The sequence below is a fragment of the Dermochelys coriacea genome, chromosome 2 (genome assembly GCF_009764565.3).
Source record: "Dermochelys coriacea isolate rDerCor1 chromosome 2, rDerCor1.pri.v4, whole genome shotgun sequence".
Classification (NCBI taxonomy): domain Eukaryota; kingdom Metazoa; phylum Chordata; order Testudines; family Dermochelyidae; genus Dermochelys; species Dermochelys coriacea.
The window spans coordinates 181,752,324-181,778,052 of record NC_050069.1 but is presented as its reverse complement, the minus strand read 5'-3'; the positions used below and the strand labels follow the sequence as shown (position 1 = coordinate 181,778,052).

The following is a 25,729-nucleotide window of genomic DNA, read 5'->3' as shown; positions in this document are numbered from 1 at the left end:
ATATCATTTGTCAAAGACTATTAATCTATGTTGTCTGTATCTGACATGATCATTATAATAAATTCTGTAAAATGTGATGTTTATAGTGAGTAAAAACACAAACATTCCATGAATTTTTTTATTTAGCTACATATAAGTACATGTGAACAACTGAAATAAACCCCATAAAAATACAGTACTTTTTTGTGCTGTAACACTATTTAGTCACAATGTTTATATAGAAAGATATCCTTTTTACTGCTTTCTTGAAACTCATCACCGTATTTTAAAAAAATTCTCTTCTCCTAAGCCCTTTTTAGTGATTGTTTCCTTATAGAAACTTTACCAAAACGTGTTTTTGTAAAAGTTAAAAAGTTAATATATATTTTCAACTCTTTATCTGAACCCTCCCAAAAAGCAATTTTTTTAAAAAAATCAAATACATAAAATACTGATCAGCTTTTATTCCACAGTTTTCACATATGTTCAACATTTTATTACTACTGTCACAGCTGTAAAAGAGGTTTATTCCTACAACATCTATTATTGCTAGATGCAGTCAGGGCTGAATATCCAGTATAGCCACCTAGACCACTGTCATGTCATTAGGCTGCTGACTGAACATTTATATAGTCTCAAAAGTTACAAATCTAGATTACTTGTGATGTTTTCCAGTGGCTGTAACATATAGAATTTATAACATCTTGTTTGTTAATAGTCTGTACAATATCCTTGCTCTAGTACACTGGGAAGTGAATTCCTCTGTGAAATTAAGTCCTGTACCATCCACAATGTCAGGGTCACATTATGGTGATAGAAATAAGAAAAAACTTCAAAGCAGGAAGGATAATTGCACTCTACATGGTCAGACAATTCAAGGAAAGTATATCTAACATTTGGTTTAGTGATTAAATTTACACAAACTTTTGACCATAATCATAGTAAGGTCAGGTTAATTTTGTTACAAGGGGTTTTTTCAATATTATTTCGATATTTTTAAAAAGCAGCATTAGTTAAATAAAGCTAGATGTCCAATATACAACAGAATCCTTAAACGGGATTTAATAGCATCTCCTACAGAGTTAAGATGAAACTTTAGCACTGAGGCAGTGCAGAGTTTATTCTATTACCTTACTAAAGCTACACAACAACAAGAATAAATGATGGATTATGCCTGAATAAAATATTTTTTCCCTTATTAAACTTCGCATGTGCATGTCTGGTTGTTTTGAATATACTAGAATGTTAAAAATCCTTGGGCAATCAGAGGCTAAGATATTGCTCAGTTGCAAATATTCCTCTCATTGCTTTAATTATTTTTTAAAATTAATATTGAAGTTAAGGTTCCAAGCACATGCAAAGTGCACAACATCTAAAATGTGCAGTTTCAAGACTGTTTAAATTTGTCTTTTAAATGGAAATAGTTTTTAAAGGCCTGACATGTTTTTAAAGTGATCCAAAATTTATCAGCAACCCTTCTTCAGTTTCTCTTAAAAACATCTTTCACACAGATATGGCTAAAGAAATTGTGTGACTTCTTCAGAAATGTGTGATCAGTATCAGATTAGCCAAAGAGGAATACTAGGAGGATCATTATACTGTGATGGTGATTTAAGAAGTCTGCTGCTAGGTGCTACAGCACCATCCATTAGTTCCCAATTACTAGCACCAATGGTTTAAATAATCTTGCTTTGCTAAGACAGACTGATAGCATTGTTTCACAATGTGATTGGTTTTGAGAATTGTAGTTACTTTCTACAGCCACTTAACTTTTGTTTGGATCAGTATTGATTAAAGAGTGTGCAAACATATAATCATTTGCATAGCAAACCTCAAGAGACTGATTCTGAAATAGAAATCCAAACTGTCTTCTATAATCAGAATTCCTTTAAAATGACAAATATTTAAAAATACACATTTCCTAATTTTAAGTTTAGTATAAAAGGTGTTTCTGATTTAGAACTTTTATACAGTTACCAGTTAAAAAGTTGAAAAAGCTTGACAGTTCTTTGCATTAAAGTGTTATTCCCTAGTAACCTTCAAGACTCTGTAAATACTGTTCTGGAACACTGGGTTGAAATATGGCCTGGGGTCCTTACTCATACGGTTACATAAAGGAATTTTGCCAGCATTGGCAGGTTCTTCCACATCCCATATTTCAGGCATACTGCAACCGGGCCTAGAAAATATTTGAATACGTAAACAAAAATAAAGGAGGACAAGTAAGGAAATGTAATGAAAGAAACATATGGCAAGTTTGTTTTATAAACCAAGGGTTAAAAATGACCTACAAAGGGGAAAAAAAAGGGTTTCTGAACTCTTGCTCCTTTATGATGAATTACGGAAAGCACTTAAGTCTTCTTTAAAGGTTTTTTTTCACTTGTCTTTATATTGGAAATACAGGTCATATTGGAGAATTAGTGAAAAAAATGGTTACCTACCTTTCGTAACTGTTCTTCAAGGCGTGTTGCTCATGTCCATTCGATTCTGGGTGTGCATGCACCCACGTGTGCGGTCGGCTTCGCAGTATCCATAGGGTTGGCTGTGGCGCCCTCAAGTGCGGTGCTCACATGCTGTATATTAGGTGCTGCTGGACCTACGCCCTCTGTTTCTTCTTGTCAGCAACTCTGACAGAGGGGTGGGAGGGTGGCTAATGGAATGGACATGAGCAATATCTCGAAGAACAACAGCTACGAAAGGTAGGTAACCATTTTTCTTCAAGTGCTCGCTCATGTCAATTCCATTCTAGGTGACTCACAAGCAGTATCCATGGAAGTGGGCTCAGAGTTCACGGTCTTGCAACTTGCAGCACTGCACTGCCAAAGCCAGCGTCGTCTCGAGTTTGCTAGGTACGTGCATAATAAGATGTGAAAGTGTGGACAGATGATCAGGTAGCAGCCCAACAGATCTCTTGGATTGGCACCTGTGCCAAGGCGGCCGCTGATGATACTTGCGCTCTAGTTGAGTGTGCCGTCACAGTTGCTGGCAGCGGCACTTTCGCCAGCTCACAGCAGTAGCGGATACAGGCCGTGATCCGGGATGAAATCCTCTGAGCAGACACTGGGTGACCTTTCATCCTATCTGCCACCACAACAAACAGCTGTATTGACCCGTGAAACAGCTTTGTCCTGTCAATGTAGAAGGCCAGCACCCTCCTGACAGCCAAGGCGTGCAACCTACATTCCTCTTCCAATTTATGAGGCTTTGGGAAGAAGACAGGTAAGCATATGTCCTGGCTGGTATAAAATTGGGAAACTACCTTGGGTAGGAATGCTGGGTGCAGCCGCAGCTGGACCTTATCCTTATAGAATACAGCATAGGGCTGCTCTGAAGTAAGTGCCCTGATCTCAGACGCCCTGCGGGCAGATGTTATCGCACCCAGGAATGAAACCTTCGAGAAGAAAAGAGGAGAGCAAGAAGCCAGAGACTCAAAGGGAGGCCCCACGAGCTGCAACAGCACCAGATTCAAGTCCCAGGGAGGGACAAGATCCCAGACGTGAGGGTAGACACGCTCCACACCTTTCAAAAACCGGGCCATCATGTTGTGAGCGAAGACCAACCTGCCCTGGAGCAGAGGGTGGAAGGCTGAAATAGCGGCTAGGTGGACCCTGATCGATGACAGGAACAACCCTTGGAGCTTGAGGTGAAAAAGATAATCCAGCGAGGCCTAGATAAATCATTCCGAGGCCCAGCATGTGAACCTTTTCCACTTGGCCAGGTAAGTCGGTGTGGTGGAGGGTACCCAACAAGACCTGTTGAAGATAGGCCGAGCATTCCTGTTCTTCTGCATTCAGCCATGCAGTAGCCATGCTGTCAAGTGCACCACCACCAGGTTTGGGTGCAGAAGACTGCCATGGTTCTGGGATAGCAGGTTCAGCCAGAGAGGTAGCTGCAGCAGGGCGGCTACCAAAATATCCAGCAGCGTGCCGAACCAGTGCTATCGCGGCCATGTGGAGGCTATCAGGATAACCTTCGCCCTGTCCTGTTTGATCTTCACAAGGACTCTGTGGATCAACGGCACTGGCAGGAAGGCATACATCAGGGCCCCTGACCATGGGAGCAGAAAGGTGTCTGACAGGGAGCCCCTATCTATCCCCTGGATTGAACAGAATACGTGGCATTTTCTGTTCTGACAAGAGGGGAATAAGTCCACCTGGGAAGTCGTCCACCTCCAGAAGATCATACTGATGAAGTGGAGTGACCACTCGTGGCAAGATGAGAAGTTCCTGCTGAGGTGATCTGTTAACACGTTCCTGGTCCCAGGCAGATATGCGACTACCAGATGAAAGCCATGCCACACACAGAAGTCCCAAAGGCAGAGAGCTTCTTGAGAAAGAGCCAACGACATAGCTCCACCCTGCCTGTTGATGCAATACATTGCAGCGGTATTGTTAGTCAGGACCTGCAACACCTTGCCCTTCAGGTGGGACAAGAAAGCCTGAAAGCCCAGGTGAACCGCTCTGATTTCCCTGACTTTTACATGGAGGACCAGATTGTCCTGCAACCAGTGGCCTTGCATGCTGACCTTGCCCAAGTGGGCTCCCCAGCCCAGGTCCGAAGCATTGGAGGCCAGGGTCAGCGATGACCAGCGAGCCTGGAGGCGGGTGGGTATACAAGTACTTGAATCCCATGGCTGGCACAAAGTGCTTTTTCTCAGCCCGCTTGGAGGTGGGAGGGATGGATGACAGGGCTTGCCAGAGGACCTTGGCTATTTTTAAGACTCCATGGTGCACTGGACATGCAACATGGGCAGGGGTAGATGCCGAGAGCACACCGAGTAAGATGTCCACCTGTTCAGCCATCTCCTCTACCTCCAGGCTCAACTTCTCGGCCACCCATTGAAGCAGGGCCTGGTGCTCTTTGAAGTTGTCCAGCAGGCTGGCACTTGAGGGCCCCGCCACCACCTCATCCGGGAATGAGGACAACGACTGGATCACCGGGGAGGCTCCAGAACATCCTCCTCCACGGGGGAAGAGGATTTTGGGGTGGGCACTCGCTCCTCTACCTTGACCTCTGAGTGCACTTTGCGCATCAAGCCTGGTGCCGCCAGCTGTTGCTCCAAGATGGCAGTCAATGAATGGTGCGAAGGGGGCATCGGCATCACAGGCATGCCCCACGCACTCCATTAGGGCCACTGTGCTGGCCACTGGCTGTGTGGCCAAGATGGCATTGCAGAGGTCGATGAAGCCTCAGGTGCCCAATTGTGCCAGTGATGCCTCGGTGAGGGACTAAATTCCCTCCCTGTGCCAGAGGAATCCCCTTCTGGTGACTACAGTGGGGCTGTCGATGCCTGCATTTTGAATAGGAGGACCGGGGATGGGGGGACTGGTACTGCGATGGAGACCCTTCCCAAGGTGCAGGGGACAGGGATCTACGCCGAGAAGATGACCGGTGAGAGGATGGATGATGCTGGTGATATGGTGGCAGGTGCCTCCCTATAGGGGATCTGCGTGGAGAGGGCAGAGACCGCAATCATGGTGCCAGTGATCTAGGGTAACCTGCAAAGCACCTGGGTTGCAAAGCTGGAGATCTGCAGCGTGGAGACAGAGAGCATTGTCTTGGCTCTGACGATTGGCGACACTCACTTGCCCTCTGGGGGCTTGATAGCTGGCTTACTCTGGTAGGGAGCCTTTACCACTTCCTGCAATGCACGTGGTGCCAACGATGCTGGTAGAGGCCTCTGCTCTCTGGGTGCCAGGAGAGCTTTGGAAGGTGCCATAAGCCTGGGTCCCCAACCGCTCCCGGGAGTTGGTGGCAGATCCCTTGGAGGGCGGGGGGTTAGGGCCCCCCATTGGGGAGGCACGTCCATGTGGCTCTGGTGTGGGTGGGTGGCCGGCCCAAACTGGGTCCTTTGCCTGATACCCCATGGCCTTTCTTGCTCAGTGCCGGGGAGGCGTCTTTCTTTTTGGGCACTGGTGATGGAGATCAGTGCTGGGCATGCACTACGCACCAAGGCCGAAGTTTAGTTCTTTATTTCTGGTACTTAATTATGGTTAAGTTCTGGAGTCTGGCCAGGAAGGCTCCGACGCCAGGTGAAGAGCAGCCACCATGAGGAGGGCCCTCCAATGGATGTCATGTTGTTTCTGGGTCCTGGGTCGAAAGTTCTTACAGCTGTGATACATGCAATTCCCCCAAGCACTTCAAGCAGCTGCTATGTGGGTCTCTAGCAAGCATAGGCCTGTTGCAATCAGAGCAGGGTATAAAACCCAGAGACCGGGGCACACCCCACCTGGGGCGAAGTCCCCGTTGGGACTCTAACTTCTAACTACACTATAACAATCACTTAAACACTAATTACTATAAACAAACTGTTTACAAGGCCCTAAGGCTTGAAGACAGTAGAAACGAAACAGATAGCTCTTGCTAGGCAAGGAAAAGGCACTCTGACGAACCACCACGAGTGGTAAGAAGGAACTGAGAGGGTGTAGGGCTGGCGGCGCCTAATATCGACGCATGAGCATGGCACTCAAGACGGCGCCACAGCCGACCCTATGGATACTGCTAAGGCAAAAATATCCGACGACCGTGCGCACACCTAGAATTGAACAAACATGAGCAAGCATTCAAATAAGAAATTATATTACACGAGCAAAGAAAAAAGTATATAGTCAGAAAAAGTCTTGTTTGGGTTTTGTAACATCTATTGCATTTCCTGCCTAATTAGCATTTTGCAGAAAAATATTCAACATCTTTGGATCTCATTATACATACACATCTGCAACTACCTTCACAGCATAGTGATCTGCTTGCTCTGCATTAACTTTCATTGTGTTCTTCAATTATGTTTAAGGTTATAATCCTAAAATGTTCACAGACAAGCTTAAACTTTACACATATGAATGAAGTCAATAGAACTACTGTGTGTAGAGTTACTTGTGTATTTGAAGGATCTGGGCCCAAATTTGTTTCTGGTACTTAATTATGGTTAAGGATAAATGTAAATTCAAACTGCATATCAAACACAAATTAGCTAATACCTAATGTTCATATGCCTGTGGGTGTGTTTGAACAACATGCCCCCACATAAAGAGGCTCAGTGTCTGTAAAAGTTGTAAAGTCTATTTTTCTATTCACACATCCTAATTCTGTTTGTGTGGATAGAGAGCCTGGCTCTGTCTGTATTAACCCAATTCATACAATTTAAGAACTTGTGCTAAATGTTAAATAAATCTGCAAGTTCTAATGACACGGTTACCATAATTCTCTCATCAATCTTCACAATCCAAAGACAAGATCCAGTATATCCTCAGCTATACTTTGGACAGAATATTGATTCTAAATACTAATACTTACTTAGTTCTTCTTATGCACCACGACTCTTCTAAGATGTAATAATTCACTCCTAGTTTTAACAAATCTTTTTTCACTTCTTTTGCTGGTTTTCGACTATACATGGAATACACTATTTTAGTTCTGGCCCTTTGAAAATAAAAAAATCCATAAAAGTTGTTAGGAAATAGGATGGGGGGGGGGTGAGGAGAACCAAATTATTTAGGGTAGATAAAATAGCCAGCCTGAGATACCATAACGAGGAGGATTGTATAAAAAAGGCAGACCGCTTTGTAAGAAAAGCATGTAATAAAATTATATTTATGTTAGAGTACTTGGGTTTAACATTTCTTAAGTTATATGCCATCCTATTGTAGACATGGCACCAGGAAACACTGCAGCTTCTTATTTCATACCGACTGTGTATCACTTGTGGGAGAGAAGCAACGACTTTCTACTGAATTGGCCTTTAAGACACATTTATATTTTAGATGATTCAGTTCCTGACATTTTGTTCTAACTTCACTCAGATTCATTCCACAGATTTTGACTGAAGTGGGTTATGTTTCTTCTGGTTTAATGAGAAACCAGATGAATTTCCTGGTGGACCTGTTTGCCCACCCAGGAAAGTGAGCTTCCTTACATTTGTAAAGAGACACTTCAAAAACAGAACTTGTTTCTTTCCATTTCCCACTAGCCTGAACAGAACATGATTTTAGTTTAAAGACAAGAAAAGGTGAGCAGAATCACCAAAAAGGAAAGCCTGGCATTGTGATCTACTGTCAATCCACTGAAGCAATGTACATAATCATATAATAACCTTAATAGAATTCTATTTCTCCTGTAAAAGAGAAGGTTGGTGAAAGTCTGAAGACATGCAGTGAATCATTTAGAATATTCTCTACAAAATCCTGTCAGTCTAGTGCTCATATGATTGTGGGATGGGGAAGTAAGGCAAATAGCTGTTTTGCAGACTTGTCCCAAAATATTAAGGCTCTGATACCAAGTACAATTGAAGGGGATTGTCTGGAGACAGAGAGCAACATGATTATAGTTGGATCTTACATGTGACTAGAAACATACTATAAACATATGGCACTATCTGTGTGCTCCCCTTCCCCTACCCCCTTTCCACAAACTTGAGTTGCCGAAGACTATTGCAATGATACTTGTGGATAAGATGTTAAAACTTTTTAAATAAATGAATTTCAGAAGCCAATTTACACAAAAAGTTCAGGTTTTGAAAATTGCAAGGAAAACAAATTAAGCCATCAAATGCCATATGAAATGAACTGATTAAAAAAGTGTGCGCAAAATTTGAATTTCAATCAATCAATCTTAATAAAAGAAGTTCCTAATTTAATTTAAATAATACAGATTTAATATTTCAAGAAAACACAACCCTTGCTTACAGTAATCACTAACTAAATAAAGCTGCAATCTTGAGAACTGGTCTGTTCACTGGGCCCTGGGAAAACAGAGCAACAAGAGATTTAGTAGCATGATGTTGCTTCAGACTTCATAATTAATTACTAAGGCTTTATTTATACTTTAAATGCTACAGTGGCACAACTGCAGCTGCATTACTGTAGCACTTCAGTATAGAGACTACCTATGCTGATGTGGACTTCTCCCGTTAGTGTAGGTAATCCACCTTCCCAATGGACGGTAACTCAGTCAACGGCAGAATTCTTCTGTTGATCTAGAGCTGTCTACACTGGGGGCTAGGTTGGTTTAATTATGCCACATAGTGATGTGTATTTTTCATACTCCTGAGCGACACAGCTGAGCTGACCTAACTTTTTAGCATAGACCAGCCTTAAGTCTGAACCATTACCGTCTCTCTACTACTTCTATCCCACAATGGACTACTGTCCTTCAACTTGTTGATGTCTATTTTAAAACAATGTTGATTAGTCAAATAAAAATATGACCTAGAACTTCATGGATTTTTAAAAAATTGTACTAAACAACATGTGATCATTCCTATTGTACATCACAAGGCTAAAATAGTTAATGTTAGAGGAATAAAACTGAACTTTGAAATTTACCTCAGCCCTGCATCTTCATAATGGGGATGATTTACAATTGGTCGAAGGGCAGACAACTTGACACTTGCCATTGTAGGCATCGCTCCTGCAAAAACAGCATCTGTAATATATAATGAAAGACTTATTTAAAGCAGGGAGAATAAAAAAAAGGGGCAAAGAGATTTTCAGTTTCAAATAGTCAAACCAGGACAATACAACAGAATAAATGTAAAGATGGAAAGATCTGTTGCACTTTAAAAAAAATTAACACCTGACTGTGATACAAGTCCGTAGTAGTGCATGCAGATACTTTCATGTTTACATCTATCTATTTACAGAGAAGCAGCTCATTTTCTGATTTATTTGTCTACCTTTGAACAACAGGAGAGGAACAAACAGGGACATGCCCAAGAATGAATAGGGCTTGCTCTACTGATGAAATGAAGAGCAAGGCCCCAGTCTGCATAGGAATTCATGCGGATAGAACCCTACAAAAAATGAGCTGCTTCTCTGTAAATAGATAGATGTAAACATGAAAGTATCTGCATGCACTACAGTATAGAGACTACCTATGCTGATGTGGACTTCTCCCGTTAGTGTAGGTAATCCACCTTCCCAATGGACGGTAACTCAGTCAACGGCAGAATTCTTCTGTTGATCTAGAGCTGTCTACACTGGGGGCTAGGTTGGTTTAATTATGCCACATAGTGATGTGTATTTTTCATACTCCTGAGCGACACAGCTGAGCTGACCTAACTTTTTAGCATAGACCGACTGTGTATCACTTGTGGGAGAGAAGCAACGACTTTCTACTGAATTGGCCTTTAAGACACATTTATATTTTAGATGATTCAGTTCCTGACATTTTGTTCTAACTTCACTCAGATTCATTCCACAGATTTTGACTGAAGTGGGTTATGTTTCTTCTGGTTTAATGAGAAACCAGATGAATTTCCTGGTGGACCTGTTTGCCCACCCAGGAAAGTGAGCTTCCTTACATTTGTAAAGAGACACTTCAAAAACAGAACTTGTTTCTGAAAGCTTGGTTCAAATAATCTGTGAAGAGGTGCTCAAAAGACAAAGGCCAAGGATTTTCAAAACTAACTAACTATTTATTTGGGATGACAAGCACCCTCTGGAAAAAAAAAATCTGATTTTTTAAAGCAACTCAAGTTGAGCACCCAAAAGGAGGCATGCAAAAATCACTGGTCATTTTGGAAAGTCTTGAGTACGGTCTTAAGGAATTAAACTATTAAATTTGTGGACTTAATATATTTTATTAAGTTTTTTTTGGTCGTGAATCTGTGTATTGACACATTCATGCCAGTGTCAATTTTTACTTGATTTCTGATGCATGTACACCCAAATATTTCCCACCTGACTGTGATACAAGTCCGTAGTAGTGCATGCAGATACTTTCATGTTTACATCTATCTATTTACAGAGAAGCAGCTCATTTTCTGATTTATTTGTCTACCTTTGAACAACAGGAGAGGAACAAACAGGGACATGCCCAAGAATGAATAGGGCTTGCTCTACTGATGAAATGAAGAGCAAGGCCCCAGTCTGCATAGGAATTCATGCGGATAGAACCCTACAATTTATGTTAAGTCCATTTAAGTCTATTAGTGATACTACAGCAGTGCCTAGGGGTCCCAAACAAGTTTGAAGCCCAACAGTATTAGGCTCTATACAAAATTATAGTAAAAAACAGCCTCTGTCCAGAAGAGCTTATAAAACTAATAGAGAGGGGAAACAGAACCAAGTGACTTGTACAACGTCAAGCAGCAGGTCACTGACAGAGCTAGGACTGAAATGAAGGTCTCCTCAGTCCATATGAGCTCAGTATTTTATCCACTAGATCATGATGCTTCAGTCAACTAAGCACCATATATGTACAAAGGTCCACAAACATGGCTCCAATTGCATGAATGATACCCAAGTACGTGAACGCTGTTGCACTTAAGAACACAAGCATTTTCAAAAAGTATGTTCATCATATTTCAGGAGAAACGTTTGAGACAATAATGAACTTTCCTTTAGGAATTTTTTTTCTTCTGAATAGAATTATACTGAGGTTTTAGACAAAATGTGATTGTCTTCAAGAAAAAAGGCACGCAAGATGTTACTAACTTATACTAACTATTGTTCTTTGAGATGTGGGTACAGACATACACCCAGTACACCAAAGCCAGAGAACTTTGCCTAGCAGTACCCGTAGAGGTGGTGTACATATCCTCTAGCTCCTTAGTCCCTCCCCAGGCTATTTAGGGGCAGTGCTTCCCCAACCTCCCTCTCAGCACACTAAACATCAAGAATTGAGACTCCTATGTAGAGGGGACGGCGGGTGTGTCATAGAATACACATCTGCACCCACATCAAAAGGAACAGTAACAGCACATGTAAAAAGAAAAGGAGTACTTGTGGCACCTTAGAGACTAACAAATTTATTAGAGCATAAGCTTTCGTGAGCTACAGCTCACTTCATCGGATGCATTTGGTGGAAAAAACAGAGTAGAGATTTATATACACACACACAGAGAACATGAAACAATGGGTTTATCATACACACTGTAAGGAGAGTGATCACTTAAGATAAGCCATCACCAACAGCAGGGGGGGGGAAGGAGGAAAACCTTTCATGGTGACAAGCAGGTAGGCTAATTCCAGCAGTTAACAAGAATATCAGAGGAACAGTGGGGGGTGGGGTGGGAGGGAGAAATACCATGGGGAAATAGTTTTACTTTGTGTAATGACTCATCCATTCCCAGTCTCTATTCAAGCCTAAGTTAATTGTATCCAGTTTGCAAATTAATTCCAATTCAGCAGTCTCTCGTTGGAGTCTGTTTTTGAAGCTTTTTTGTTGAAGTATAGCCACTCTTAGGTCTGTGATCGAGTGACCAGAGAGATTGAAGTGTTCTCCAACTGGTTTTTGAATGTTATAATTCTTGACGTCTGATTTGTGTCCATTCATTCTTTTACGTAGAGACTGTCCAGTTTGGCCAATGTACATGGCAGAGGGGCATTGCTGGCACATGATGGCATATATCACATTGGTAGATGCGCAGGTGAAGGAGCCTCTGATAGTGTGGCTGATGTGATTAGGCCCTATGATGGTATCCCCTGAATAGATATGTGGACAGAGTTGGCAACGGGCTTTGTTGCAAGGATAGGTTCCTGGGTTAGTGGCTCTGTTGTGTGGTGTGTGGTTGCTGGTGAGTATTTGCTTCAGATTGGGGGGCTGTCTGTAAGCAAGGACTGGTCTGTCTCCCAAGATCTGAGAGAGCGATGGCTCGTCCTTCAGGATAGGTTGTAGATCCTTGATGATGCGTTGGAGGGGTTTTAGTTGGGGGCTGAAGGTGATGGCTAGTGGCGTTCTGTTGTTTTCTTTGTTGGGCCTGTCCTGTAGTAGGTGACTTCTGGGTACTCTTCTGGCTCTGTCAATCTGTTTCTTCACTTCAGCAGGTGGGTACTGTAGTTGTAGGAATGCATGATAGAGATCTTGTAGGTGTTTGTCTCTGTCTGAGGGGTTGGAGCAAATGCGGTTATATCGTAGCGCTTGGCTGTAGACAATGGATCGAGTGGTATGATCTGGATGAAAGCTAGAGGCATGTAGGTAGGAATAGCGGTCAGTAGGTTTCCGATATAGGGTGGTGTTTATGTGACCATCGCTTATTAGCACCGTAGTGTCCAGGAAGTGGATCTCTTGTGTGGACTGGTCCAGGCTGAGGTTGATGGTGGGATGGAAATTGTTGAAATCATGGTGGAATTCCTCAAGAGCTTCTTTTCCATGGGTCCAGATGATGAAGATGTCATCAATGTAGCGCAAGTAGAGTAGGGGCATTAGGGAACGAGAGCTGAGGAAGCGTTGTTCTAAGTCAGCCATAAAAATGTTGGCATACTGTGGGGCCATGCGGGTACCCATCGCAGTGCCGCTGATTTGAAGGTATACATTGTCACCAAATGTGAAATAGTTATGGGTCAGGACAAAGTCACAAAGTTCTGCCACCAGGTTAGCCGTGACAGTATCGGGGATACTGTTCCTGACGGCTTGTAGTCCATCTTTGTGTGGAATGTTGGTGTAGAGGGCTTCTACATCCATAGTGGCTAGGATGGTGTTTTTAGGAAGATCACCAATGGACTGTAGTTTCCTCAGGAAATCGGTGGTGTCTCGAAGATAGCTGGGAGTGCTGGTAACGAAGGGCCTGAGGAGGGAGTCTACATAGCCAGACAATCCTGCTGTCAGGGTGCCAATGCCTGAGATGATGGGGCGTCCAGGATTTCCAGGTTTATGGATCTTGGGTAGCAGATAGAATACCCCAGGTCCTGGCTCCAGGGGTGTGTCTGTGCGGATTTGTTCTTGTGCTTTTTCAGGGAGTTTCTTGAGCAAATGCTGTAGTTTCTTTTGGTAACTCTCAGTGGGATCAGAGGGTAATGGCTTGTAGAAAGTGGTGTTGGAGAGCTGCCTAGTAGCCTCTTGTTCATACTCTGACCTATTCATGATGACGACAGCACCTCCTTTGTCAGCCTTTTTGATTATGATGTCAGAGTTGTTTCTGAGGCTGTGGATGGCACTGTGTTCTGCATGGCTGAGGTTATGGGGTAAGCGATGCTGCTTTTCCACAATTTCAGCTCGTGCACGTCGGCGGAAGCAGTCTATGTAGAAATCCAGGCTGCTGTTTCGACCTTCAGGAGGAGTCCACCTAGAATCCTTCTTTTTGTAGTGTTGGCAGGAAGGTCTCTGTGGATTAATATGTTGGTCAGAGGTGTGTTGGAAATATTCCTTGAGTCTGAGACGTCGAAAATAGGATTCTAGGTCACCACAGAACTGTATCATGTTCGTGGGGGTGGAGGGGCAAAAGGATCTTGGGAGACAGACCAGTCCTTGCTTACAGACAGCCCCCCAATCTGAAGCAAATACTCACCAGCAACCACACACCACACAACAGAGCCACTAACCCAGGAACCTATCCTTGCAACAAAGCCCGTTGCCAACTCTGTCCACATATCTATTCAGGGGATACCATCATAGGGCCTAATCACATCAGCCACACTATCAGAGGCTCCTTCACCTGCGCATCTACCAATGTGATATATGCCATCATGTGCCAGCAATGCCCCTCTGCCATGTACATTGGCCAAACTGGACAGTCTCTACGTAAAAGAATGAATGGACACAAATCAGACGTCAAGAATTATAACATTCAAAAACCAGTTGGAGAACACTTCAATCTCTCTGGTCACTCGATCACAGACCTAAGAGTGGCTATACTTCAACAAAAAAGCTTCAAAAACAGACTCCAACGAGAGACTGCTGAATTGGAATTAATTTGCAAACTGGATACAATTAACTTAGGCTTGAATAGAGACTGGGAATGGATGAGTCATTACACAAAGTAAAACTATTTCCCCATGGTATTTCTCCCTCCCACCCCACCCCCCACTGTTCCTCTGATATTCTTGTTAACTGCTGGAATTAGCCTACCTGCTTGTCACCATGAAAGGTTTTCCTCCTTCCCCCCCCTGCTGTTGGTGATGGCTTATCTTAAGTGATCACTCTCCTTACAGTGTGTATGATAAACCCATTGTTTCATGTTCTCTGTGTGTGTGTATATAAATCTCTACTCTGTTTTTTCCACCAAATGCATCCGATGAAGTGAGCTGTAGCTCACGAAAGCTTATGCTCTAATAAATTTGTTAGTCTCTAAGGTGCCACAAGTACTCCTTTTCTTTTTGAGAATACAGACTAACACGGCTGCTACTCTGAAGCACATGTAAAATAACTCCTTTCTTCTTTGAGTGAGTGCAGACATGTATTTCACTTAGATGACTGACAAGCACTATCAGGACATGTGGCTCACAGTCTATTCTGAGAGCAACTGCAAGACTGCCTTCCCAAAATTTGCAGAATATCATCCTGCTTTGTAAAATTACGTATGAAAGACCAAACAACAGCCCTGCAAATGTCCAATATTAAAATATCACTGAGAAATGCAAGGGATGTCACTTGGGACCTCACTGAAGTAGTCATGGCCACAAGAAACACTGTCTTTTGGCTTCTTATAGAAAAGACAAAGAACAAATTGCCTGGGGCTCAAATGGAAACCCCATGAGGGTAGCCAACATAGTGCTAAGGTCCCTTTGAGGAATCACTTCCTTTACCAATGGAAAGAAACAAGTGACCCCTTTCATGAATCTGGCTACAAAGGCATTTGAAAAACTGACTTCCCTTGGATAGAGGATGAAATGCTGAAATTGCTGCTCAGAGGACCCTCAACGAACTGACAGACAGGCCACAGGACTGAAGATATATTAAGAACTCCAAAATGTCCTGAATGCAGGCTTGCCTCAATTGAACTCCCTGGGGCCAAGAACTAAGTTGAAATACATTTCCACTTAGTGAAATATGTAGTTCTAGTAAAAGAAAGACTTTCTACTACTAAGTTGAACTTGAACAGCTGTGGAACAGTGCTCCTTCTGATCTAACCATGCGGCATCCGTGCGGTGAGATACTGACTGACTGGAGCTGGATATCAACAATAAAATCCCAGAAAGACTGAGATAAAGAAGCTTGAAGTAAACTATCACACCGATTGCTCCAACTCTAGCCATACATGGCAAGAAGGAACTGATGGTGGTCAGGGTGGCACCACCTTTAAATAGCCTGAGGAGGAGCTAAGGAATCAGAGGACACAAGTGCAGCACCTACTGTTACCTGTAAGAAAAATTCTCTGGTTTTGGTGCATCTGAGTGGAATACATGTCTGCCACTTGCAGAACAGAGGATTCTCACCTAAACATAAGTGAAATACAAGGAACATATCCCAGCATTCCAAATGTTAGTTAAAAAAAATTGTTTAAACTTAATCTGTGTCAAAAACCATATTTGTAATAATACAATACTATTTTGAAAAATGCAGTTAGCATTTTAAATTAGCTTAATCTTGATTCAATTCCAGCATCTAATAAGGTTTAACTGCTCCTGGCTGACTGCATTTTGACAAATTATTGGTAAAAATTCCTTCAGTTACAGCTCAAATAAGGACATCACCACACAGAACTAAATAGTTTACCTTGTCTGGTACTGGATTTTATCCATTCTAAAAGTTCTTCCTGTGGCAAATTGCTAAATTCTCCCATTATGTTCCACTGATTCTGAAGGTTTGCTGATCCCTCTATTGCCATTATTGCTAAAATAGCAAAGACCAATGTTTTGGGCTGAATTTTGCCAAAGAGCCATCCAAACAACTGAAATATAAAAGCCAGTTAATTCCAAAATACCTACAGTATTATACAATATTCATGTCTTATGATTTTAATTTCTCCAGTAGAAACAAGTCACACATATTACAATCAATCAAAGATGTTCTTTTAGGGCCTAGGGTTAATTCTGCCTTTTTTTAGGGTTAATTTTTAGGGTTAATTCTGCCATTAACTTCAGTGAGAGTAGGATTAAGACCGTAAGTATTCATTTAAGTTGACTCCACTGTAGTATGTTGCTCCTACTTTTCTTATACTAGAAAATATGCATTAATGCAACTTGAAATTTTCAGTGATCATAAAGTCAGGGAATGCAGCAGTTAAGGTTCATTCAGCAATGTCATCTAAATCTCACATATGTAGTATTTTATATTCTTGTCAAATGAACAGTTCAATATATTTCTGATCATGTTGTATGTATTTCATAAAAAGATACAGGATAAGTCCATTTTTTTTTAAGAATCTAGAAGCAAATCAAAAAGGAAAGAGTTAATGGTAGAACTTTACTGTTACATCACATCTATTCTTTCCCTCTCCTACACTGAAAGAGATAGGCTTTGTTTGAATAACAGTGCAAATGGTTTGAAGCAGACTTCGAAGTGCACATCTCAGTAAAATGAGTATTGTGTAGGGAAATAGGAATTCTGTTTTTACTGTTCTATTGTTTTGCTTGATCAAGGACAACCAATCCCTGCCACACTTTCCCTAACCCCCCAAGTACCAACAAAACATATCCCTTAATTTTTATTGGCAATTTCTGAATTAAAAAAGCAAGGGTTTACACTTCATGCTTATTACACCTGGTAACACTGTAACTACTTGGCGCTAGCTAAATGCATTCCGATTAATCATAATTTATATAATTACTGTACTATTAAAGCAGCAGGAATTACCAATCAGTGTTAGGCGAAATTATTTAATTTCCAATTAAGACCTCCCAATAATCCAGCAATATCAATTAAACATGTGCCATATAACAGTATTTTAATTTTTATATAATACACTGCCTCTAGCAACAGAGAGGGAACATGGTCAAAGCACCATCGTTCTACAGGGTACAACATACACTCCACTGTTTCTCCCAGAAGAGCCCATCTCCTTCCCCGCTGAGGATCTAGTGCGAGCAGCAGCACTAGTCTGGAGCATTCATTGTACTCTGGCCCCAGAGTGGGTGCAGCAGAGGGTCGGAGGGCAGTCAAAGCTTCTTGTTTCTTCTTTCCACCTGAGTGCTTCTCTACAAATCTGGGCATTAATCAGACCACTAGTTTACATAACCCAAAGGGAGCAATCTGCAGTCTGTTGAATGAATGAAGCATAAGGAGCTTTTTATATGGGCTTGCGATGATTGTTTTGATAATAAAAACTTCTATTTGGAAGGGTGAAAAAAAAAGTTTATAACCACATTTAGATGGTCATAACTTATGTTACTTTCTTGGGGAAAGTGCTTACAACAGAGAACAAAAGTAAGCAGTCCAATGTGTAGATGCCAGAATACCACAAACCCGTGTTATGGACATTTATAATCCTACTCACTCTAAAAATTAAAATGTCATTTTATATAAATATAATATGATGCTGACCGATTAATTTGACTGCTGATCTGTTTTAGTAGTTGGTAGCTCTTTGGCAGACGTACTAACAGCTACATGGCAAACTCAGTTTAAGAGAGAATGAGTTAGAACATTTAAACTCCTTAGTCAGTTTGCTGCTTTTCAGGTGAAGAAAAACTACACTCCCATAATGGTTCTATAAAAACCTGATAAAATTAACAGTATTTTGTATATATGCACAACCCAAAGTGATTGAACATACATAAAATGCAACAAAAGAATCTCCTTTTATATGAGGTTGTGACTAGATTAGGAGGATTCTCATGTGGTACATGATTCATAAATATGCTCCGCTAAATAAATCTTTAAATGTTTGCAAGGAACATTTTCTTAATTTTCAAGTCCATCAGAATGTTTTCTGCTGCTTTTTAAAATTCCACTTAGGATGGAGTAATTCCTCCTAATTTAGAGAGCAAACACACACAAACAACATCAGCTCTATCATCAATGTGTCCCCCACGCCGCAAGATGCTGCACTGAGCAAACTGTGCTCAGTTTGATAATGAAGGGTATAATCATCCATGTGATGCCCTTAAAGAAAAACAACCAACTGCAGAACTAATCCCATTCCACAGATGCCATGCTGTAAAACTCTTAGTGGTGACAAGGCATTGTACTTTTACCATGAGGCAACCTAGATGAGGTCAACCATGGATGGCGTTATAGTGCTGACCTCGCCTAGCTATTTCACAGCAAAAACTGCCGCCTTGTTTCCGCTTAGGAGTTTACAGCAAGATAACTATCATGCATTAGTTATCTCACTGTCAAAAAATGCCCACCTTTGAGGTTTTATCTTCACTGAATCTCCCTCCTACTATTTATCTTGGGGACTAGATTAGATGGTCCAGATCGCTTGCCGTTCTGTCTTATGTTCCTAAATCTTTGTAAACTGTTTTCACCCTTACCACTCTCATAATTGCTTAATCCTGACATCCATCCCATAGATATCAAATCTTCCCAGAACCTTATTCTAGACAAGCCTGGACAATCATTTAGTCCTGACTCCCCTCTAATCTTAGTCGGACCAAAAAGCAATTATTCTGTCCGGTTCTTTTTATACATATACAGCCAGATTCTTGAGTCTACCTGAGATATTCTTGGCTGAGAACCCAATGGGGGAGGCTGAAAGCCACTTTTACACTTCCTTGGTCCTGGAGGTAGTGCGAGGTCTTCTCATCCCCTTTGTGTAAGATAGAGCAGACATGAGGTTGCCCTAATCTATGCTGGATGCAAGAGCTCCTAGGGCCATTCCAGTCAGTGTAAGGCATGTCAGCCATAATCTTTTCTGTCAACACCATATTTTATGTCATCTGTGGAGTCCCCTACATGTATCAGATTTGCAGCCCCCTTTGTGCCACAGGAACAGTACAAAGAAGCCAGGCCAGGAACAGAGAATCTGGCCCACATTTTCCAGGTTCCACCCACCTTCAAATCAGGTAATGTTCTAAGGGTTAAATTATCAAAGATTTTTCCTCCTCTTGATGCATAAGAAAATTGCTCTAGGAAGAAGCTAGACTCCATCTGTCAGATTTAAGTCCCAGTACCCTATCCTGAATGTGTAAATACGGTAAATGGAATATATAGGTACTTTAGACCTTTTAATTAATTGAAGGTTTTATACTTACTCTGCAAAGTTAACATTTTGTGCATACTGACATTAAAAATGAAGTTTGTCATAATGCTTTCCTCCCACATGTTGCAACAATGGTTTCAAATTAAATTGACGAGTGGATAAAATTTTGATTATTTCAACTGCTCACTTATCCAGAACATTAGAGAGAGTAGTATTTGGACCTCAAATTAATATGCAAATAGCTAGATTATTCAATTAGTCAATCAGAAAACAATCTGATGGGGCCAGATCAGGATCATAGTTCTTATGCTCAGAACTGGATAATGCACATGAGCAATGTATAGTTAAAGCAAAATATATTACATTACGAAACAGTTACTTTAAGAATCTCAACTTCCACCGTTTAAAAAGGAAAGGCCATGACAAAGCTATATGGTATATGCAAGATTATGCATCTAGTGTTTTTGTTAACTAAAAAGATATTACACCTAATGATACTCTTAGAATTCTTTGCAAATTTCTAGTTTGGATGCTGTAAGCAATATAAACATATTTCAGTTAAGCACTGAAAAATAAGACTCAATAACCAAGTTTCATATCCCATGATGATAAACATTCTATGCAACAGAGGTCACTTTGAATTTATAGATAATGTTCATTGAAGAGTACATACTTTTCGTATTATGAAACCAAAGCTTTACCCAGGTTTAAAAATTCAGGAATACTTGCTTGGTAATTAAATTGTAAAACATTGCAAAATTAGTTACCAGTTACAAACAGCAGTACCTAAGCTTTCAACTTTGCTCTGTTCACATCTACTTTAAATAAGACAGACATGAGCATACTGTGTGAGAGAAAGGCTTAGGAGTGAATTGGAAATTACAGAAAATTGAAAGCCATGCACAAGTTTGTCTAAAAAAATCTGTTTGCTATAGTTCAATTAAATTTAACATTTAGATAACTGCTGCAGGAAAGAGAATATTTGATTTAAACTAGGGCTGTCAGTTAATCGCAGTTCACTCACGCGACTAACAAAAAAATTAATCGTGATTAATCGCACTGTTAAAAAACAGAATACCAATTGAAATTTATTAAATATTTGTGGAAGTTTTTCTACATTTTCAAATATATTGATTTCTATTACAACACATAATATAAAGTGCATAGTGCTCACTTTATATTATTTTTATTACAAATATTTGCACTGTAAAAATGATAAATAAAAGAAATAGTATTTTTCAATTCATCTCATATAAGTACTGTAGTGTAATCTCTATCATGAAAGTGCAACGTACAAATGTAGTTTTTTTGTTACATAACTGCTCTCAAAAACAGAAGAATGTAAACCTTTAGAGCGTAGAAGTCCACTCAGTCCTAATTTTTGTTCAGCCAATCACTAAGAAACAAGTTTGTTTACATTTACAGGAGATGCTGCTGCCTGCTTCTTATTTACAATGTCACCTGAAAGTAAGAACAGGTGTTTGCATGGCACTTTTGTAGCCATCGTTGCAAGGTATTACATGCCAGATATGCTAAACATTCGTATGCCCTTTCATGATTCGGCCACCATTCCAGAGGACATGCTTCCATGCTGATTATGCTTGTTAAAAAATAATACATTCATTAAATTTGCGACTGAACTCCTTGGGGGAGACCAATATGTCTTTGGTTCTGTTTTACCCGTATTCTGCCATACATTTCATGCTATAGCAGTCTTGGATGATGACCCAGTACGTTTGTTTTAAGAACACTTTCACAGCACATTTGACAAAATGTAAAGAAGATAGCAACGCGAGATTTCTAAAAATAGCTACAGAACTCAAACCAAGGTTTAAGAATCAGAAGTGCCTTCCAAAATCTGAGAGGGACGAGGTGTGGAGCATGCTTTCAGAAGTCTTAAAAGAGCAACACTCAGATGTCGAAGCTACAGAACCCAAACCACCAAAAAAGAAAATCAACCTTCTGCTGGTGGCATCCAACTCAGTTGATGAAAATTAACATGCATCGGTCCGCACTGCTTTGGATCATTATCAAGCAGAACACATCCTCAGTATGGACGCATGTCCAATGGAATGGTGGTTGAAGATGAAAGGACATATGAATCTTTAGCACATCTGGCGCGTAAATATCTTGCTACGCTGGCTACAACAGTTCCAGGAAAATGCCTGTTCTCACTTTCAGGTGACATCATAAACAAGAAACCGGCAGCATTCTCCCCTGCAAATTGTAACCAAGTTTGTCTGTCTGAGCAATTGACTGAAGTAGGACTGAGTGGACTTGAGGCTCTAAAATTTTACATTGTTTTATTTTTCAATGCAGTTATTTTTTGTACATAATTCTACATTTGTAAGTTCAACTTTCACGATCAAGAGATTGCACTACAGAGCTTGTATGAGGTGAATTGAAAAATACTATTTTTTTTGTTTTTACAGTGCAAAAATATTTGTAATCAAAAATAAATATAAAGTGAGCACTATACTCTCTGTATTCTGTGTTGTAATTGAAATCAATGTATTTGAAAGGGTAAAAAAATCCAAAAATATTTAAATAAATCATATTCCATTATTATTTAACGCGATTAATTTTTTTAATATCTTGACAGCCCTAATTTAAACAGATCTGTTAATAATTTCTTAAAGATGTGGAACAGTAAGACCAAACAACTATTCCTGTGAATCTGACAAAGAAAAATAGTAGTCTTTGTATAGAGTGTGGATTCAAGAAAAAGGAAGTCCTAACTGACTGGACATTGTTTAAGTGTAAAATGAAATACTACATTCCAAGAAAACAATATGTACCCTATTTTCATGGCTTTAATAGCGATTGCTCCAACTCCAATTTCTCTTGGTTTCCTTTATGTATCTGAACTCTTTTCTTATGCTATTTTTTTAAGAGGTTGTTCATAATTTTATCAAATGTATGAACACACAAGGAAAGGAAAGGGCAGAATGTAATATATTAGGCACTTGCAGAGTTTAAAAAAATATAAAAAAAATATCATGTCATGAATTTTGTCTCCATTTTTAAGTTTTTGGGAAAGTGGGGGAAGATGATTCTACAGAAATGTTTTTGTACTCGTATGAATATAAATAACCCCTTGGTCTTTTCTCCAACCATGAAATTTTTAAAAAAAGAAAAAGAAAAAACTTAAAAAGCTGATAGGGTTGCATTGCTGGCTTCATTCATTCTTCTCCAACTGATCCCAGATGGTCATGATGGGCAGCTGCTTGATGGTTCTCACCACCTGTGGAGCATTGCAGGCTTCGTTCTTACTATTACCAGTGAAGGAAACAGTAAGTGACTACATCAATAAACTGATGAGACATCTCTACAGGCACATCTTATCTAGTGCAAACAATGCTAGCTCCCAGCTGTCTCCGTGTTCAAAGTAAATTGGAATTGGATGAAAGCCACCGGCATAAACTAAATCACGAAAGCTGTTGATATTAATAAGATACTATTAAGCTCATCCCCCCAGTGTTCAAACAAGTGATGGTGTGGGGGTGTTCCTGCTGGACTCATTGCTTCTGAATAGCCAAATGGCATCAGAAACACTATCTTTCATTTTCAACTGACAAGGAGATCTTTGCTCTGGTAAAGTAACATAACCCACAATGATCCAGGCTGAATTACTGTAGTTCTCTCGCTCTAGTACTGAGGGCAACTATCATATGAAAACTTCAACTACTAAATCAACTCACCTACTCATCAAAAAGGCTAAAGAGTCTACATATCACCAGTACTTTGCATGCTAAATAGCTCCTCATTCAACTCTTCATCCATTTCAAAGTACTGTTTTTTCTCTCTGAGACCACTTCTCCCTTCATGACTTACCAGAGTAGTTACGATTGACCAGAGGGCTACAGCAGACTAGCCCCTGAGTTCCACTCTGGGTTAAGGTGTAGCAGAAGGTCAAACTGTGGCACACATTTCCTATGCTGTAATGGAAGAGTTCTAGTCTTGTCAAGATTTGAGCAAGATATAAAGATCCATCTGTTTACACAGGCTTTCCAACAATAACAAAGCAGCAAAAGAGCCCAACAGCATTTTCCTGGATAACAGAAATCAGCAACTAAAGTAAAGGAAGACTGAAGAAGAATTTATGCCTATTTTGTACAGAATTCACTATGAATCAATGTTTTAACCACCACCGACATATCACAGCGATGGGCATATTTGAAGTAGGAAGAGAGAAAAAAAGACTAAATATTTATTTTATTTCTTTCCTGGTTCAAAGGGCAACTTTTATGTCAAATTACAATACACTGACATTTGTTTTACTAATTACAGACCCCTGAAGATATAGTTTAAGAATGTCTATTTTGAGAATCTTAATGGAAGTTTTGTTAAAATACTGTTACTCACAAAAAAACTTAAAAAATCATGTTGCCAGTGCACTTTACAGATGCAGAACAGAGGCACAGAGAGATTAAGATCAAAACTTCGCACTCATTTTGGGTGCCCAATTTGAACTAGGACTTAGTTTTTCAGGGTACTTAGCATTATATAGCACTTTCTATGTTCATATCACAGCTCCCACCGACTTCAGTTCCAGCTGAAAGTGTGCAGCAGTTAAGCAAATCAGACCCCAGGATATCAAGACATGCACCCAGAAAATAAGGACACAATTAGTGACTACCTGTGAAAAATATGATTTACGTGACTTGCCCAGCATCACATGGGAACTCTGTGAGAGAGGCAAGAAAAGAAGCCAATTCTCCAGGGCTCCATGAAACTGGCAATCATGAGATCATCTTTTACCTTCCTTGACTCATTTACTACACACCTTCCAGCTTCGGCAAGGGTCTTACAGACAACAACCTCCTTTTCTACACAACCCCCAGAGCAGGTCTATCCTGTTTACTGAACAAGGAAAGGGAATGCAGGAAGGGAAAGAACACAAAAAGTGGTCATATAATAAGGAACATCTACTAACCTGTTCCATAACTGTTGTTCTTTGAGATGTGTGGCACATGCCCATTCCACTTCAGCTGCATGCATGCCCAGTGCACAGCTGTTGGAGATTTTTCCCTCAGCGGTACCTGTTGGGGTGGCACATGTGCCCTCTGCTACTCTCATGCTGCTGTGTGATGGTATAAAGTGTGGAACTGCTCCAAACTCTCCCCAAGTCCTTACCGGACAGACTCTGATACAGAAGGGCTGGTGGTGGAATGGACACATTCAACACATCTTGAAGAACAACAGTTATGGAACAGGTTAGTAACTTGTTTCTTCTTTGAGCGATTGCACATGTGCATTCCACTTCTGGTGACTCACAAACAGTTCAATCTTTATTCAGGAAGACTCCGAACCCACCCTCAGATTGAAGGACCACATGTTCAAACTTGGCATCATCTCGAGAGCTGAGACACTGCACTCTCCAAAGCAGTCATCTGCTCAGGCAAGACCATTGACTCTGGCACCAGCCCTGTTGATATCAGATGCCATCTTCCTGTGCCTCTTGCTCAGTACCGGGGAAGGAGTATGGATCCAAGAATTAGCAAGATGACGAGAAGCACCTAACACTATAAACTACTAAAACAAGGAAAAGACTTGTGATAGTAAGACAACACTCTCCAACAACCGTCATAGATGGTAAGAAGGAACTGATGGGGTTGGGGATAGCTCCACAACTATTTATACCATTGCACAGCAGCACGAGGGAACAGAAGCCACTTGTGCTGCCCTGACAGGCACTGCTGAGGGAAAAAATCCCTGACAACTGCACTGGGCACGCACACTCCTGAAGTGGAATGGACATGTGCAATCACTCAAAAAAGAAAAGACTATCATAATGCATGTGCACATTGGGCCTGAATTAAAATAAGCAACCTTAATACTGGCACTTCCTAATGGAGTGATTGACTTTGAAACCTGAATAATGTTCTTTTAACAGTTTTTACTGTTTAATTTCCTAGGTTTCCTAAAAAAACCAAAAAACGAAAAAAATATTCCAAATGTGATACCATACTGACACGTGGTTCATCAGCAGGGTTGGAACATGTAGAT

General features: G+C 40.8%; 1 protein-coding gene across 2 annotated transcripts in view; it reads right to left on the bottom strand.

Annotated features, from left to right (window-relative positions):
- Positions 1 to 245: 245 nt before the first annotated feature.
- Positions 246 to 25,729, bottom strand: part of DPY19L1 (dpy-19 like C-mannosyltransferase 1) — a 99,442-nt gene continuing 73,958 nt past the window's right edge. For both annotated transcript variants that reach the window (XM_043508750.1, XM_038390117.2), the window contains 4 exons: positions 16,351 to 16,525; positions 9,300 to 9,399; positions 7,273 to 7,398; positions 246 to 2,158 (listed from right to left, as the gene is read on the bottom strand). In XM_043508750.1, coding sequence (XP_043364685.1) covers positions 2,002 to 2,158; positions 7,273 to 7,398; positions 9,300 to 9,399; positions 16,351 to 16,525 — 558 coding nt within the window. In that variant the 3' untranslated portion in view covers positions 246 to 2,001. The remainder of the gene's footprint in view (positions 2,159 to 7,272; positions 7,399 to 9,299; positions 9,400 to 16,350; positions 16,526 to 25,729) is intronic.